Raw genomic sequence first — 14,864 nt, 5'->3', positions numbered from 1 at the left:
CGGTCTGTGTTTACCTTTCAATTTTATATATATATATATATATATATATATATATATATATATATATATATATATATTTATAGAACCTTGTTTGGACATTCCTTTATTTTGGTTGCTACCCCTCTAGAGAGTATAACCTTCTCTCTGTGCATGTTACCACAAAAGGTGCAGGAGGTATATCTCTTGACTGTGCCTGTGATTCTGCTGACTCTTGGTGTGTAGAAGTGTGAGAGCTGAGTAGGCGCAGAGTGTTTTCGATCATGCAGTGCTGACTCGGGTCAGGCATTTAGACCTGTACTTAAGAGTCAAGCAGGGTCAGAAAGAATGAAGGTGATCTGTGTATCTTCTGCTTCCGTTTGGAAGATGGGGTTGTGCAGAGCTATGAGGTCTGGTAAAGGTTTCAGATAGACATTAAAATTGTCAAGTTTATAAGAATCTTGTAGGACTCCATAGGGTTGATGTATAGGTTTTTTTAAGGATAAAGACTTATTAGCAAATAGTACTTTTAAGTATTGATTCTTATAAACACAGCACTACATAAATTAAATTGTTAAAGGTTGATCTCTTTCCGATTATTTTCCAAATTCCTCATCCTATCTGATCAGTATGCACATGTTAACCTATAGTGGTATGTATGTATCTGAACTGTATCTATATGTATCGAAGGTTTGGGTTCCAAAATTACCAGTGCGTCCAGGGCATGGTGTTTGCCATTGAAGAGATTAACAACAACCCTGAACTTCTGCCCAACATCAGCCTGGGCTTCCAGATCTACGACTCCTGTAAAGTGCTCCAGAAGGCACTCACCGGAATATTGTGGATCCTTTCAGGACAAGAGAAGCCAATTCCTAGCTACCGGTGCCAAAGAACTTTGCCACCAGCTGCCATCATAGGGGATGCCGGATCCACACGCTCAATTGCTCTTGCTCGCATCCTTGGCCTGTACAGATATCCGCAGGTAAGCTATGATAGGAATCACTCCAGGATCCTTGTATTTTAGTGATGTTAATCCTTTAAAATAATGATCATGGTTAAAAGAATTTTACTGAATTTAGTTTTATCAACAAAGCAGAGCCCTACAAACTAAATCACCAATTCTGTTCTGCGCCCCATTAGAAATGCATAAGTAGAACATGTGCAAATGCTATGAATAACTGTCCAATGTCGTTTTAATTTAGTTTACAATGGTAAAAAAAAAAAACAATGGTTTATGATTTGACTGCCCTAACATATCTCAGCAAATGATTCCAATGTGCATGTCAATTCACATCTGGTATCAAATAAATAAACACAACACACGTCAACATGTTGATACAGATGCCTCAATCTAATTTCATTTGCCTAACACGTGTTTCACTTTGAGAAGGCTTCAGTTACTGCCCCTTCCACCGACCTACTTCAGAGGCTAGACATATCTCCTTATCGAAGAACATAAAGTCACTCATAAATAAACTAATTTTAGATGAATGAGGTTTCCTGTGTAAAAAAAACAAAAATGAGACAGACATCAAAAAACAACATAGATTATTATTGCTTGCAAATCTCTTAAAGGTTTGCAAGCTCTGCTCTTTCAATTGGGCCTGTACTCATGTCTTACATGCATTTACAATGCTAATATTCTAATTCTTGTCCCATTAGATTAATGTTAGAGAACATGAAAGAAGGAAATGTCTGGTTAATAGACACCTTCTCGCCAACAGTGATGTCTGGTAGATGTATTTGACTTTAACCATTTTTTCAATTGGTATTCTTTGCAAATGATAACTTCCCTCCAAAATACACAAGTTTTCCTAATGTGATGGTCACTGTTATAGTAATTAAACAAACTGTGTTATAACATACTTACATACATAAGCCAGTCCGATACAGCGAGTAGAGCGCTCGCTCTGACATCTGTGCAGAGCCTGCTGATGCAGGTTCGAATCCCAGCAGAACCAAACTCAGCTTTTCATCCTTCCGGGGTCGATAAATGAGCACCACACATCGTGGATAATAATAAGCAGCGCTCAGATACGGGAGGGTTCGTAGCACTATATAAATGCTAAATTATTAATATTATTAAGTAAGTCACCCCTTTGTCATGTGCCTGTCCTTAAAGGTAATCAATTTGAGACCACTGGTTATATCTTGACAGGTGTTTTATTACCCTCTATGTCAACACGTGTTTCGAATGGAAATTGAGCATTTACAGTTATGAAGGAAGGGATTCAGAACGATAAGGGTGTATCCCACCTCTATAGCAGCGCTTAGCATAAGCAAGTGTGGTATTCAATGTGCAGAGTTTAATGTATCTACTGAACTAAGGTTAGATCTATATCCCCATCTCTCTTTCCTCTCTGATCCTCCCCATTGCCTACCCATGTGTTTATGTCTAATTGACTGTAATTAAATTGAATATCTTGATTATGTTTTGATGATGATGTTACCAATGACTATTATGAATGGAATGCCACATGGTTGGTATAATATGTATGTATTACATGTAATGTGAAATGATGGATTACTACCTTGGTGAGGACCATGGAGATCAGCAAATGTGTTGATATAGGGGCAATCAGCTAATAAAACACCTGGCTAATAAATAACCACTGGTCTCAAATTGATTATCTTTAAGGGCACTTGCTCATCCAGTAAATTCCTGCACCACCGGGCTTGGTAAATAAAGCAAGCGCAAGTTCTTAAATGGTCATTCTCTCACTCTGTGTGCCCTCATGCTATGCTGTCTTCTAGGGTAATGGGTTAGATTTTCCAAAAGAAGAGGCCTATGACCACATGGTTGACAGGCATAACCAGCTCCATGAAATGGGAAGAGTATGCTGTGTATTTTCCCTGTGGGTTTCGTGGCAGCAAGACACTTTAATTCTGCTCTCACATCCGCTGAGTTGCAGAGAAAGCATCAAGGAACATAGTGTGTATAGTTGGAAATGCTGACATGAGCAACAGGGATTACATGGCAGAAGAACCCCTTCACAAAGCCATCACTCAAGCCCCTGCTGCATGCCCCAAGGACAAGTACACTCACGCCCCTTCGGTATACCACCCGCCCATTGAACATACAAGTCACAACGGCAAGAACCATCCCCCCTACACAATATTGCTCTTTCAGCATGTCCCCCCAGCATACAGATACAATGGACTGCACTGGATGGCCCTCTCTCGCCAGCACAGGCAATGCAACTCCTCTACTGAGCACATGCAAATCAGACACCACAGAAGGTCCCCACCCCCGATACTGCTGCACAGTACTGGCATACAACTCCGCCATTGCTCTGGCATTTTACAGAAGGAAAGGTGAGCAAATTCCCAGTGAAGCATTAAAGTGTTGCGGAACACCAGCTGATACTGTTAATAATAATACTAATAATAATGAGCATAATGTGGTTTTAACCCCTTAAGTGCCAAGGACGAGAATGCACAGACTTGCATAATAGCCTGGCAAGCGTTTCATGCCAGATTCCACCCGTTTCTGATCACTGTGATTGAAGGTCTTATCATTACCCAATGTATTCATTCATACTTAATTTAGCGACCTTGGGAGGATATTGACTACGTCATCCTGTCTCTGGATGAAGACTTCCAAAGTGTGCACTGGACTGTGTTATAGACCAATGCATAGCTCATGAGATGACATCTCGACTGTTATCACACAAGACACCGTAGACCAGCCCTCTTGCAAAATTTGCCACAACACATAGCAGATTTCTGTGAATTCTGCCGCTTTGCCAGTACTTTAAAGGTACTTTGTGGTGTGGATAATCAAAACCAGTCACTGCTGTAAACGTGTGAGTTAAACTGCTACTGACATCACTGCTGCAGGATTCATCCATCATTAGTACCTGGCACGCACGGCTGAACATGAATACTGTGTGGCGATTGGCTCATTTGCGAGCCATACCACACGGTATTCCCATCCACGCTGTGTGTGCCAGCTACTCTGTTCCCGGCGAGGGGCGTGGCAGCCCCTCAGCCAATGAGGAGGCTCGAAACGTGGCAATCCCCGCTCCGAGCCTCCCCATGGCTGGAGGCTTCCTTCGTCCCCCGCCGGGGACTCAGGTAAGATTTTTTTTCCCCAAGCCTTTCCTCCCTCCTCCCTCCCCCCTCCCCACCCCACTTACCTTCTATCTCGCGGTCTCCGGCGGGGGACGATGGATACCTCCAGCCGTGTTGAGACTCGGAGCGGGTCCATCCCCGCTCCAAGCCTCCATACGGCTGGAGGCTTCCATCGTTCCCCGCCAGAGGCCGCGGTACATTTTTTTTTCTTCCTCCCCATCCCCTCCCTTCCGCCCTCCCAACCCCACTTACCTTCTTTTTTCTTCTGGTCTTGGAAGGGAACGCGCGTCCGCTCCCGATGGCCACCATGGAAAGGGAAAACGAACTTCGTTTTCCCTTTCCATGGCGGCAGCCATTTTTTTACCGTTTTTTTTGTTCCGAAACGTGTTTCGGAACAGAAAAAAATGCCATTAGCACCCCGATCCAACGGGCCAGGGTACTAATGGCAATAAGACCCTCGGCGGCGGGCCAATACCGCCGCAGGTAATGCCCGGGGGCTTTGTTAAGGCCCAAGCGTAACTACAGCCCCGGGCATTACCTGGGGCGGTATTGGCCCGCCGCCTCGGGTCTTATTGCCACAAAAGTGGGCGCTCAGGGTGAGGTTTTTCCTTTTTATAATTTTATTTCGGAAAGTAATTTAACAATTAAGATTGTATGAGCAATGTTAGTGTGTTGGGAAATGTCAATCACATTGAAAAAAATATATTAGTCTTTTTCATTTTATTTTTCTTTTATATATTTTGTTAATCCTCATTGTATAATAAGACTATTCACCCCAAAAGAAGCTGACGGCCTCAAACACATGTTGCCTCCTGTTCATTGACAAATACCCCATTGTGCACAAACAAACCATACAAGTGTATTTATATATTTAGAGTGCTAAGAATGTGAGCTATTAAATTGGTCAGTTTTCTCTTAGCAACCTGAACCTTATTTGTTGAGCTGCCTCTTAACATTTGTTTGAGTGCTAACCTTTTATGAAAATTAGGACGTATATCGATCCTGCTTCGTTGACAAAGACATTTAAATAGAGATGTATGTCCTTCAGTCACAGCCCAAAAATGTCTAAACGTTCTTTGATAAGGATCCTGTAATTATGCGTTTGCTCCCCGTTTGATGCATGTATTTTTTTCCAATTGAAACATGAAATTAAAATTGTTTAAAAGAATAATGCTCGAGGAGTTTCAAGGAGCAAGAACAGAGCTACAACTTCAAAAGTGTAGCAAGTAAACTAGTCACTTGGTAATAGATTTACTTTTTTTTTAAATTTTGCAATAGATCAGCTATCATTCCACAAGTCCACTCCTGAGTGACCGGAACCAATTCCCGTCCTTCTTCCGCACCATCCCCAGTGATGACTTCCAGTCCCATGGACTGGCCCAGTTAGTGATGCACTTTGGATGGACCTGGGTGGGCATTCTGGCTGCGAATAACGAATATGGGCAACAGGGCGCTGCCATAGTACGGCAAGAGCTTATCACGGCCGGAGCGTGTGTGGCCTTCACTGAAAACCTCCTCCTCAACCGAGCTGAAAGGAACGCTGTCCGTATTGTTGAAGTGATCAAAAACTCAACAGCCCAGGCCATTGTGGTCTTCTCTTCTAATGCTGAGCTGGTCCCTCTGCTAGATGAAATAATGAGGCAGAACGTGACTGGAAGGACATGGATTGCTAGTGAGGCTTGGTCCACAGAATCGCTACTGTCCAACGAGAAATATGCCGAAACCCTGTCTGGCACTATCGGGTTTTCGATCTACAGTGGAGAGATGGTGGACTTCCAAGAGTATTTTAGCAAGATTCACCCTTCAGCATCTGGAGATGATGCCTTTGTGAGAAGGTTCTGGGAGGAAACCTTTGGATGTCAATGGTTGGACCATGACACCTCCCTAAAAATCAAGGATAATGAGTCTAGGCTGTGCACAGGGGAGGAAAAACTGAACAGTCTTCCCATCAAAAGCATGATGGACTTCAGAATCACCTTCAATGTCTACAATGCAGTCTATGCCACCGCACTGGCTTTAAGGGATCTTCTGTCATGCCTTCCAGGCGGAAGTCCTTTCCTTCAAGAAACATGTAGAAATATCTCAAACTTTCATCCGTGGCAAGTATGTATTTCGCTAAAGCATGTGTATCTTTTAATTTGACGTATTTGAACATTTATAGATTTGCATCATATACTACTGAATTGGTTACTTCTTATTAGGACAAAAAGGCGAAATAATAACCCCACAGAAAGCTTAGTGGTGATGGATGTTTCTGATGGTCTGGGGCAGAAAGTAAAACATAAACAGTTGCTAGGAAAGTTATACATTGTGTAGTGAAGAAGCATTGGTTTCTTAATGTAAGCACACACACACATTCACCAGTATATTTGGCAACTGAATGGTGTGAAGCGGTACATTGCAGTATTGTTGGGCAAGAATGTTGTGTGATATGGAACCATACCCTCTCTTTATGAGAATACTCTTTGGCCACAGTGAAGGGATCGAAGTGTCTTCCTCATGTTCAGAAATGCAGAAATATTGACTCGCGACACACACGGTTGAGCAACTTGATTGTGCTAGACTAGAAAATATCCACTGTAAAATGTGCGTTCAAGTATTTGATCAAATGTGGCAAATCCTTTCTGATGTATGGTTACATGGACCTGCCCTCATGATCATAGACGCAATGGCCCTGGCTGCCAGGCTGTCCTATGCTGGTGGGGGCTTGGAAGTGGAACTAGGCGCGCGCACATATTCTCGAGTATGATGACACCAGATGCGCCCACTAGGACATTCTCAAACAACTATACAAAACACATTACTACTTAATCCAGAATCTAGGCAACAGATGAAAGGGACTTCCACAAAGGTTCATTTCACTCATTCAAGACTCATTCAATATTAAGGGCCCAGTAGGAAAAGGTTTTCAGGGCAAGTAATGTGTGTTTTAGAAAACTGCAATGTACATAATTAACCAGTCTTCCCCCAGTGTAGCTGCCCTTTTGGCCCCCTAGCAGGTGAATGTTCCTACTGCGGCGAACAACTAGGGGTTGTCATTCTTCATTGGGTGGTAGACGCATTGTTATAACCTGTATAACAGATGCCTAATCCTAAACATCCTGTATTGTTAATTAAGGAATAATTGTTGTCGAGTGCCCCCACACCGGTTTCTAATGGACGACATGTACACTCTTAAGACAAAGCACATTCCTGCCCTTCCCTTTGCATATGGACATTTATAGAGTGTAGAATAATTGCAACACACCCGAATAAATGCAGAAGAAATCAGGTGTATACCATGCAGCGCAGGGCATCCGCAGTAAAAAGCAAATCTAAAGTGTGTACACTTTGTGCCAATGTATCAAGATGTAGAACAATTTGGCTTGAGTTCATAAAAAAGGTAAGCAGTACCAAAAGAGTAGGAACAAATATCACAATAACTGTCCAAGAAATGCTGGCCATAAACTCACCACCTGGCTTGACTGCAAACTTAGCTTTATATCATCTTTCAAAATGCCAGAACTCTTGATAATGGTGGTCAGGCATCCCAGACATGCACGAGTTGTATGTTTACTGGGGTAGTATGTCTGCCCTTTACATCAGTGACTAAAGGATGAGACTCTTTAAACTGTCCTTTTACTATTCATGACCCGGCTCAGTCACCAGGCTGGAGGAAGCAAGTTAGGTTTGGTGAGACTAGCCTGTGTGGCTTGGAATAGTGTAGGATTGAAGCAGTAGGAGCAGAATGTGTGCAAATACTCCCGAATTCCAAACCTGATGTTGTCAAAACGAATTGTACTTGCCTGAAGATATCTACAAGTTCCTGATTGGCACCAAATATTATTTAGAAAGCTATGAGGAAGTTATGCTTCAGCTGTTATATCCCCTCTAACAATATATCTGTCATTGGCGCAATTAACTACTCCAGTAGGATTTCAGACAATATGTGCTATGCTCCATGACATGTGCATTCTAATATCCAAGGCATGTCCCTTCACTGAGCCACCCTTCATTAGATATTTCTGCTTAGAGCATTGCAAAGCGCTGGGAGCTATATAGAGAACAGCAACCCGCAACCTGAACGGTAAAAATAATCCAAAGAGCCAAATAATCACTGCACCTCTTTGCAAGGGAAAATAAGGTTTGTTTCGTGCAAAACGGTCTCAAAACGTCCCGTAGAACCAAAGTGACATGGAGCTCGTCACTTCCCAAGAATGTACAAGTCATATAGCTGTAAACTGCAAAAACTGAATACAAAGTTTACAATCTTATCCCACCACTATCATTGGCTTCCACCGCTAGTAAATGCAAATTACCCCCCCTAAAATCCCTGGACCAATTGCCACACCTTATCTAAACCCATTCCTGTAATTACTTGGTCTACTACATTGTTACTATTGAATAGAGGTATGGGATTGGTGGTTTGAATATATTGGCACAATAATAAATGGTGACAGTCACGTGATTTGCACCCCTCCAATCCAGTAAACTGGTCAGGGCAACTCTGTGTTGATAAGACAGTAGGCCTTATCATTATACCAGACAATGCTCCCCCCTTGTCTCCTTCAAACCCCCGGTGCCCAGTAGTGTTGTTACTGTGACATGGTTCTTGAGTCGGAATTTCAGGGATTTCTTTTGTTTTCGGTTACACCTGTGCTCCTAATTCAAATGGAACGGCCACTGTTGGGTGAGGGCAGTAGTGCTGTAAATATTCTCCTTGCCCATTGGCATCAGATAACCTTATGCACTATTCTCCTGAATGTGTCCTTCAAACTGCACACCCCTTTCTGCTCTTGTACAGTAAACATTCAGTCTCCGCCATGCTGGATACAATTAGCATTATATCTGTGCACTGTGGGTGCCTGGGACCTGGCTTCTCTCCTGGGGAAGGGGATTTGTTTTTGGAGCTGAACTAACCAGAGCTGCAGCTCCAAACTAGGGCCTGTGGTAAATTCTGTTCATGGTTTACTGTGCATTAACATCCAATATGGCGTAACTCCTGCCATGTGAACACACTGCCCAGGCTTCTGCCCAGTACCTTTCTGACTCCATCTTCTAACTGTTACAGCTCTTCCTGCATACCTCAATACAGACCATAACTTTAGATTCAACAACTAAATACAGGGCCTATAATACTGTCCTATCTATAATATCTGCATCCACACCATTAATACATATGTTGTTCTTTCAGTGTTGCTATATGTGATTGTCTAATATGTGTCAAACCTTACTAAAACCAATACATGCACCTTCTGCCGCACAAACCTCAGTCTGCTGCCATGATGGTACGTACTAATATTTTCTCAGTCTGAACCCTTTTGCTGGGTTGGGACGCTGTAAGTACATCCCAACATTGCCTTGCAAACTCCATTTCAAGGGATGTATACCTTTATATTTTCTGCATTCACTTTGACTAATGCAAAATGTGTCTGTTTTACCTCTTCTTACTTTCACATGTTCTGTCTTTCTTGTTTCCTTAAATTCACTTCTATATGAAGGGGGGTATCTTCTATAAGCCCCGCCCCTTCTTTTCTAACCGATATTCTTCAGACACCTCCCTCCTAACCCCAACTTAAACTTTACAGCTGCCCATAACCATACGCCGTGCCCTATGCTTACTCCTATCGCTACCTTCTGCCCATGAAAACCCTGATTCCCTTAATCTTTTCCTAACAGCTATCCTTAAATCTAACCACAATCTAAACCTTCCCACCAACAACAATCCTAACTCTCTCCCTTATCCTAGCCCGAAAACAAACTAACTCCAAACAAAAATATTAGCTAAACCCTGTTCCTAATTCTAACCCAGATTCTGCCAAAATCCCTGGTAAGATGCATATTATCATTAGAGTAGGTGACCCCCTGTACCCTCACTTCCTTCCTTAGCCATATTATCCCCTAACCCAAACCACCTACCCCTAAGAGTTTTCTTGACCCTACGTTTACATTTAGCCCTTGCCTAAACGCTTACCTAACTCTGAACCTTACTCTGACACTGATCCTAACCATAATCCTAAATTTAAGTTTGATGATGTGACAATATAAACCAAGTTAAAGCAAGAAGAAATAAATGGCTGAAGAAGTGAATGTAGAAGAGCTAAAGAGATACAATTTCAGGTGTGTTTAGGGCTGGCTGAATAATGTACACAGACGATTGTCAATGTGGTTACTCCCTCTCTGCTGCAGAAACGTTGAGCTGTGCATAGCCGACATAAAACATTGATGTTGATTCAGTCAATTTAAACAGTGGGCAAAATGGCCACAGCAGAAAGGTGCCAGGCTTAGCATCCCCTAAAAAACACAGCATGACAGCTCCTCACCAGCCGGATGCCCTCTCACCAACGGTCATGGAATCTTTGTATGTATACTTTTGCAAATCATCACTTATCACGCAGTAGGAAGTCAAGTATAGAATACAGTTAGCTGTACTCCATGTTGCAATAGGAATCATTTGTGAAAGTGTCCATATGCAGGCTAAATATCCTGCACATTTTGGCGCGGGAGATTCAAATATATGTTGTGCATTTGTTGATGATTGATAATACGTTCTTATGCTATAAGGAAGGCCATAAAAATGGGGAATGAGTGGCGAAATGTTGCATCTGACTACATTGCCTACATTGTCTTTTGGAGGCCTATCAAAGTGGGCTTATTGATGGAAATAGTTTCCATGCACAAATTGTACACCTCAAAAAAATGTGCCTTGTTATCAGGAGTGACTCTAACCCTTCTTTGTCTCCAGCTCATTAATCACCTAAAGAAAATGCGCTTCCGGAGGGGTGACGCAGAGCCCTTCTTTGATAGATATGGCAATCCGCCAGCACGATACGACATTGTAAACTGGCAGCGAGACCCAGAGAGCACCATCAGGCAGGTGAAAGTGGGCAGCTATGACTCCAGTGCACCTTCAGGGAGGACACTCATCATCAATGCCAGCGCCATCCGATGGGCAGCAGGGAACACACAGGTAGGATGACGTCCCTTTAAGGAAGGAGGTTGCCATAGTTTAGGACAGGCTAAAGTGCAATTATTTCAGAGAACATAGGAACCTGTATTATGTTGCCTGGGATCTAATTGAACGGAGCACTTCATTATCATGGATGCAGTATGACAAGATACTGTTTGAGTGGCAAATCCAATCCATCATAGCAGCAGAATGTAAAGAACTCAAAACCAATGCTCTGTCTTCTGGTATACCCTCCTTCAGCTGGGGAACATGGAATGCAGTGCACACGAAAAGATCACTGGATTGGCATTCCAGCAAGTGCCATCAGTAGGACACATGCTATCTGCATCCCTCTGCACTGTATCACAGAATGAGCTACTATTGCCTACAACCAGTAGTCAATACAGTTTAGCAACAGCCCTCCCTTTTGTAAACCTAGATTAAGAACAGGGGAAATGTCCAGGGCCAAACATTTAAACAGGCGTGCTTAGGCAAGTGCCTGGTTTGGTCCAGCCAGAGGGTCGGCAGTACTGCTTAATCATTATGTAACATATTGAAGTAGCTCAGAAGTTAGCAACTTTATTTTAAAGAAATCTGTGAAGCGTTCTGAATGCTTCCTTTAATTTTCACATCAGAATCATAGTGCACATTAAATATGTAAATAAGTAAATAAGGATCCTATTAATGAATTCGGTGGAGCAACTGGGGTTGAGGAAAAGCAGAGAGTGATGGAGAGAGAGAGAGAGAGAGAGAGAGAGAGAGAGAGAGAGATGGAGAGAAAGATGGAGAGAGGTGACAAGGAGAGCTATTGTAACAGAGAAAAAGATAATAGTGAACGACGAAGAAACCTGGAGTAAGGAAAAATATGCAGGAAAATGAAAGGAGAGAGATTTGATGCATGGAAGTGAAAAAATAGGGTATCTGATCATTGCATTTAATGAAATAGCATTGAATGCCATATCAGAGAAAGAAAAGCATCGAAAAAGAAAGCATTGAATGTTTTTTTTTAAAGGTAAAGGGTTTAGTTTAATTAAAATGGGTTTTAAAGTTTAAAAAAAGTGGGTAGGGAGGGGTGACATCCAGAGTTAAAAAAAAATATAAAAAAAAATGCATTTGATGTTTTTTTTCGATGCTTTTTTTTCTCTGGTATGGATGCAATCACTATGAACCAGAAAAGAGTATTGCAGAAGAATAGATAAATAGAGAAAGAAGGTGGGATAGATTAAAGGAATATGACAAGTAAGGAAGGAAAAAGCAAATTGGATTGATAGATAATGGACCAACAGATCGATGGATAAAGGTACAATGTATGGACTGATAAAAAAGACAACAGGTAAAGACAATAGTTAAAGGGAGAATGGGTCTCATTACGAGTTTGGAGGTAGCCATGCCCTTAACAAGGGCATGTCTACCTCCAAACTCGGGTCCGGGTCACGCAAAAGGAGACTTACTGGGCCATTCCGACCTTGGAGAGCCCGGTAATTCCCTTTCGCGGGACGCGGAGCCGGTACATCCCTATTCCCATTTGAACCCCCATAGGGCTCAATGGGAATGGGGAGGATGATAGCAGCGGTACCGTTCATAACGGTACTGTTGCTACCATCCTGGCCTGCTTGTGGTGCCGCTCTGCACGCCTGGTCTGACCAGGCGTGTAGAGCGGCCCCAGCGAGCAAACTCGTGATGTTGCGGCATGGAAACAGTTGTAATGAGGCCCATTGTGTTGATACAGTAAGACTGGATTGCGTTATGGAAGGGAAATGAGTTGTGGAATTGCTGGATAGCTGACGTGGAAATGGGATGTATGGATGGGTGGATGAATGGACCGATGGGTGCATAGCCTAAATGCTGGCTTCCCAAACTCTGTACAGCACTCAGCTGCTCTCAAGCTAGGTCTGTGCTTTAAACAGGGCATACCAGTTATATAAACAGTGAAATGTTTTTCCTAAGTTCATTTTTTAGCTGCTGTGTAAATGTGTGGAATTGCCATCTGACAAAGGTGCAAAGCCCTGGCTTTTTTGATTATTAGTACATAAAATTATATGGTTGATGCCTTTTCAAAGGGGTAATCTCTAAGAAAAAGCTATGCCTGAGTTTAGGCATAGTGCGTGGCGATACTTATGAGCATGGATGCGCATCCCAATTTGATATCGTTCATGTGTCGGCTGCTGTGATTCAGCTCTGCTGTGGAAGGTAATGTTAATTGGGGTCAGATGGGTGGATACTGCCACAGGTCAGGACAGAAACCCAGAGGACCCACCCTCTCTTTGATGCGCTTTCGGATGGCTGGTAACTCCCTGCTCCAGAGACAGCCAGAGAACAGGCAACTGTCCTGGGCCCACGTGTCAAAGGGGCACACCCATTCAGAAGGAGTAGCCTCACACCAGAGTGTTGCATGTCTTTAGGTATTTGTTGTCAGTTGGAGGGAAAGGGGCAGGAGTACGATAGACAGGAGTTCTCTGGACACTGGAAGCAGCCGTCAACCATCTTGATGCTCGCTCTCCCTCTTTCGTGTCTCCTCCTCTTCCTTTGGAGCAAATCACTTTAGGTGTAACATCAATATCAATATTTCCATCAAATGACGGACAAAGCTGCTCATTGTGGGTTCCCCACATTGCCTAAAACTCCTCAGCCCCACCTTCTCCTTTTGCATAAATGATAACACCATCCCTGTATTCGCCCATGTAAAAATACTAGGCGTCTACCTGGACGCTGAATTACATATGCAAAAACATGTCAAAGCTGTTGCTTCTTCTGCAGCCTACTATACCAAGTTTATAAACCTTTCTAGGACATTCCTCACCTCCAGCAACTGTCTTACCTTAGTCATAGCCATCATAGGGAGCAAACTAGACTATTGCAATGTTATCCTAGCAGGGACATCCTCCAAAAACATCAATAATCTACAACTGCTTCAAAATAAAGCCCTCAGAGAAGTATGGAGCTTGAAACGTTCTAACCACATCTCTGAGATCAGACGGGAGGCACACTGGCTTCCCATCAAAGACTGCATCGGGTGTAAACTCCTTGTCATCACCTTCTGCTGTCTTCACAACATGGCCCCCCCACCTTACCAATCGCATTACCAAGAAACACAATAGGCGCAATCTCCACTCCTCCACCACATCAGCGCTTAACATTCCTAGATTTGCTAGAAAGAGAGCCAGAGGCTCCTGCTTCACCACTATCGCCCCCACACTTTGGATCGCCCTCCCTCAGCATATCCAAGATGAACCTACCCATGCACTCTTCCGTAAAAAATTAAAAACTGCACTGTTCAACAAATATATGTACATTTATGGATTGACCCGCCTATTCTGAAATGGACTCACTATCTATGATGTAATGAAAGTACCTTAATGACTGTTTCCCAAGACACAATGTAAACAATCTTCCCAAGATGCAACGTAAGCACTCTATCTTGTTTGACTCCAGTTTATGATGTAATGTGATTACCATACTGTATGCCATTGAGTCCTAACTCTGTACCTTAGCGCTGTGATACCTCTGGGTCTGGGTGCTACCAACAAATATAATAAATAAATAAACAATAAATAAATACACATTGTGAAGTCCACTCTAGCCAGGCGCAGGGATTGGTCCCCTAAAGCAGGCTAGCTGTATACCAATCACCAGGGGACATGTGCCCTTAAAAGACATTCTGAACATTCTTGTTGGATTTCCTTTGGACAAGCCCTCCACCAGAGGTGAAGGAGGACCCGTCCAAGAAAGAAGGAAGATCTGTCCCCTAACCACTTCCAGAGAACATTGGTAGTAACCAGTGCTGTAGACCAGGACCAAACATTATGCAACAGAATTTCAGTGTTAGAAGATAAGACCCTGAACTGGAGTATCCTGTCCTCAAATCCTTTGAGAAGGCCTCACAGCA

At 42.9% G+C, this 14,864-nt stretch overlaps 1 protein-coding gene across 1 annotated transcript in view; it reads left to right on the top strand.

Moving 5' to 3' along the window:
* The first annotated feature begins 655 nt into the window (after positions 1 to 655).
* LOC138465258 (extracellular calcium-sensing receptor-like) overlaps positions 656 to 14,864 on the top strand; it is a 62,141-nt gene continuing 47,932 nt past the window's right edge. Inside the window, exons 1-3 of the mRNA XM_069607221.1 lie at positions 656 to 958; positions 5,329 to 6,153; positions 10,775 to 10,999. Coding sequence (XP_069463322.1) covers positions 656 to 958; positions 5,329 to 6,153; positions 10,775 to 10,999 — 1,353 coding nt within the window. The remainder of the gene's footprint in view (positions 959 to 5,328; positions 6,154 to 10,774; positions 11,000 to 14,864) is intronic.

This window comes from Ambystoma mexicanum, chromosome 1p (genome assembly GCF_040938575.1).
Source record: "Ambystoma mexicanum isolate Mex_15411 chromosome 1p, UKY_AmexF1_1, whole genome shotgun sequence".
Taxonomy (NCBI): domain Eukaryota; kingdom Metazoa; phylum Chordata; class Amphibia; order Caudata; family Ambystomatidae; genus Ambystoma; species Ambystoma mexicanum.
Note: the sequence above shows the minus strand (reverse complement) of the source record. Positions and strands in the feature narration are given on the sequence as shown.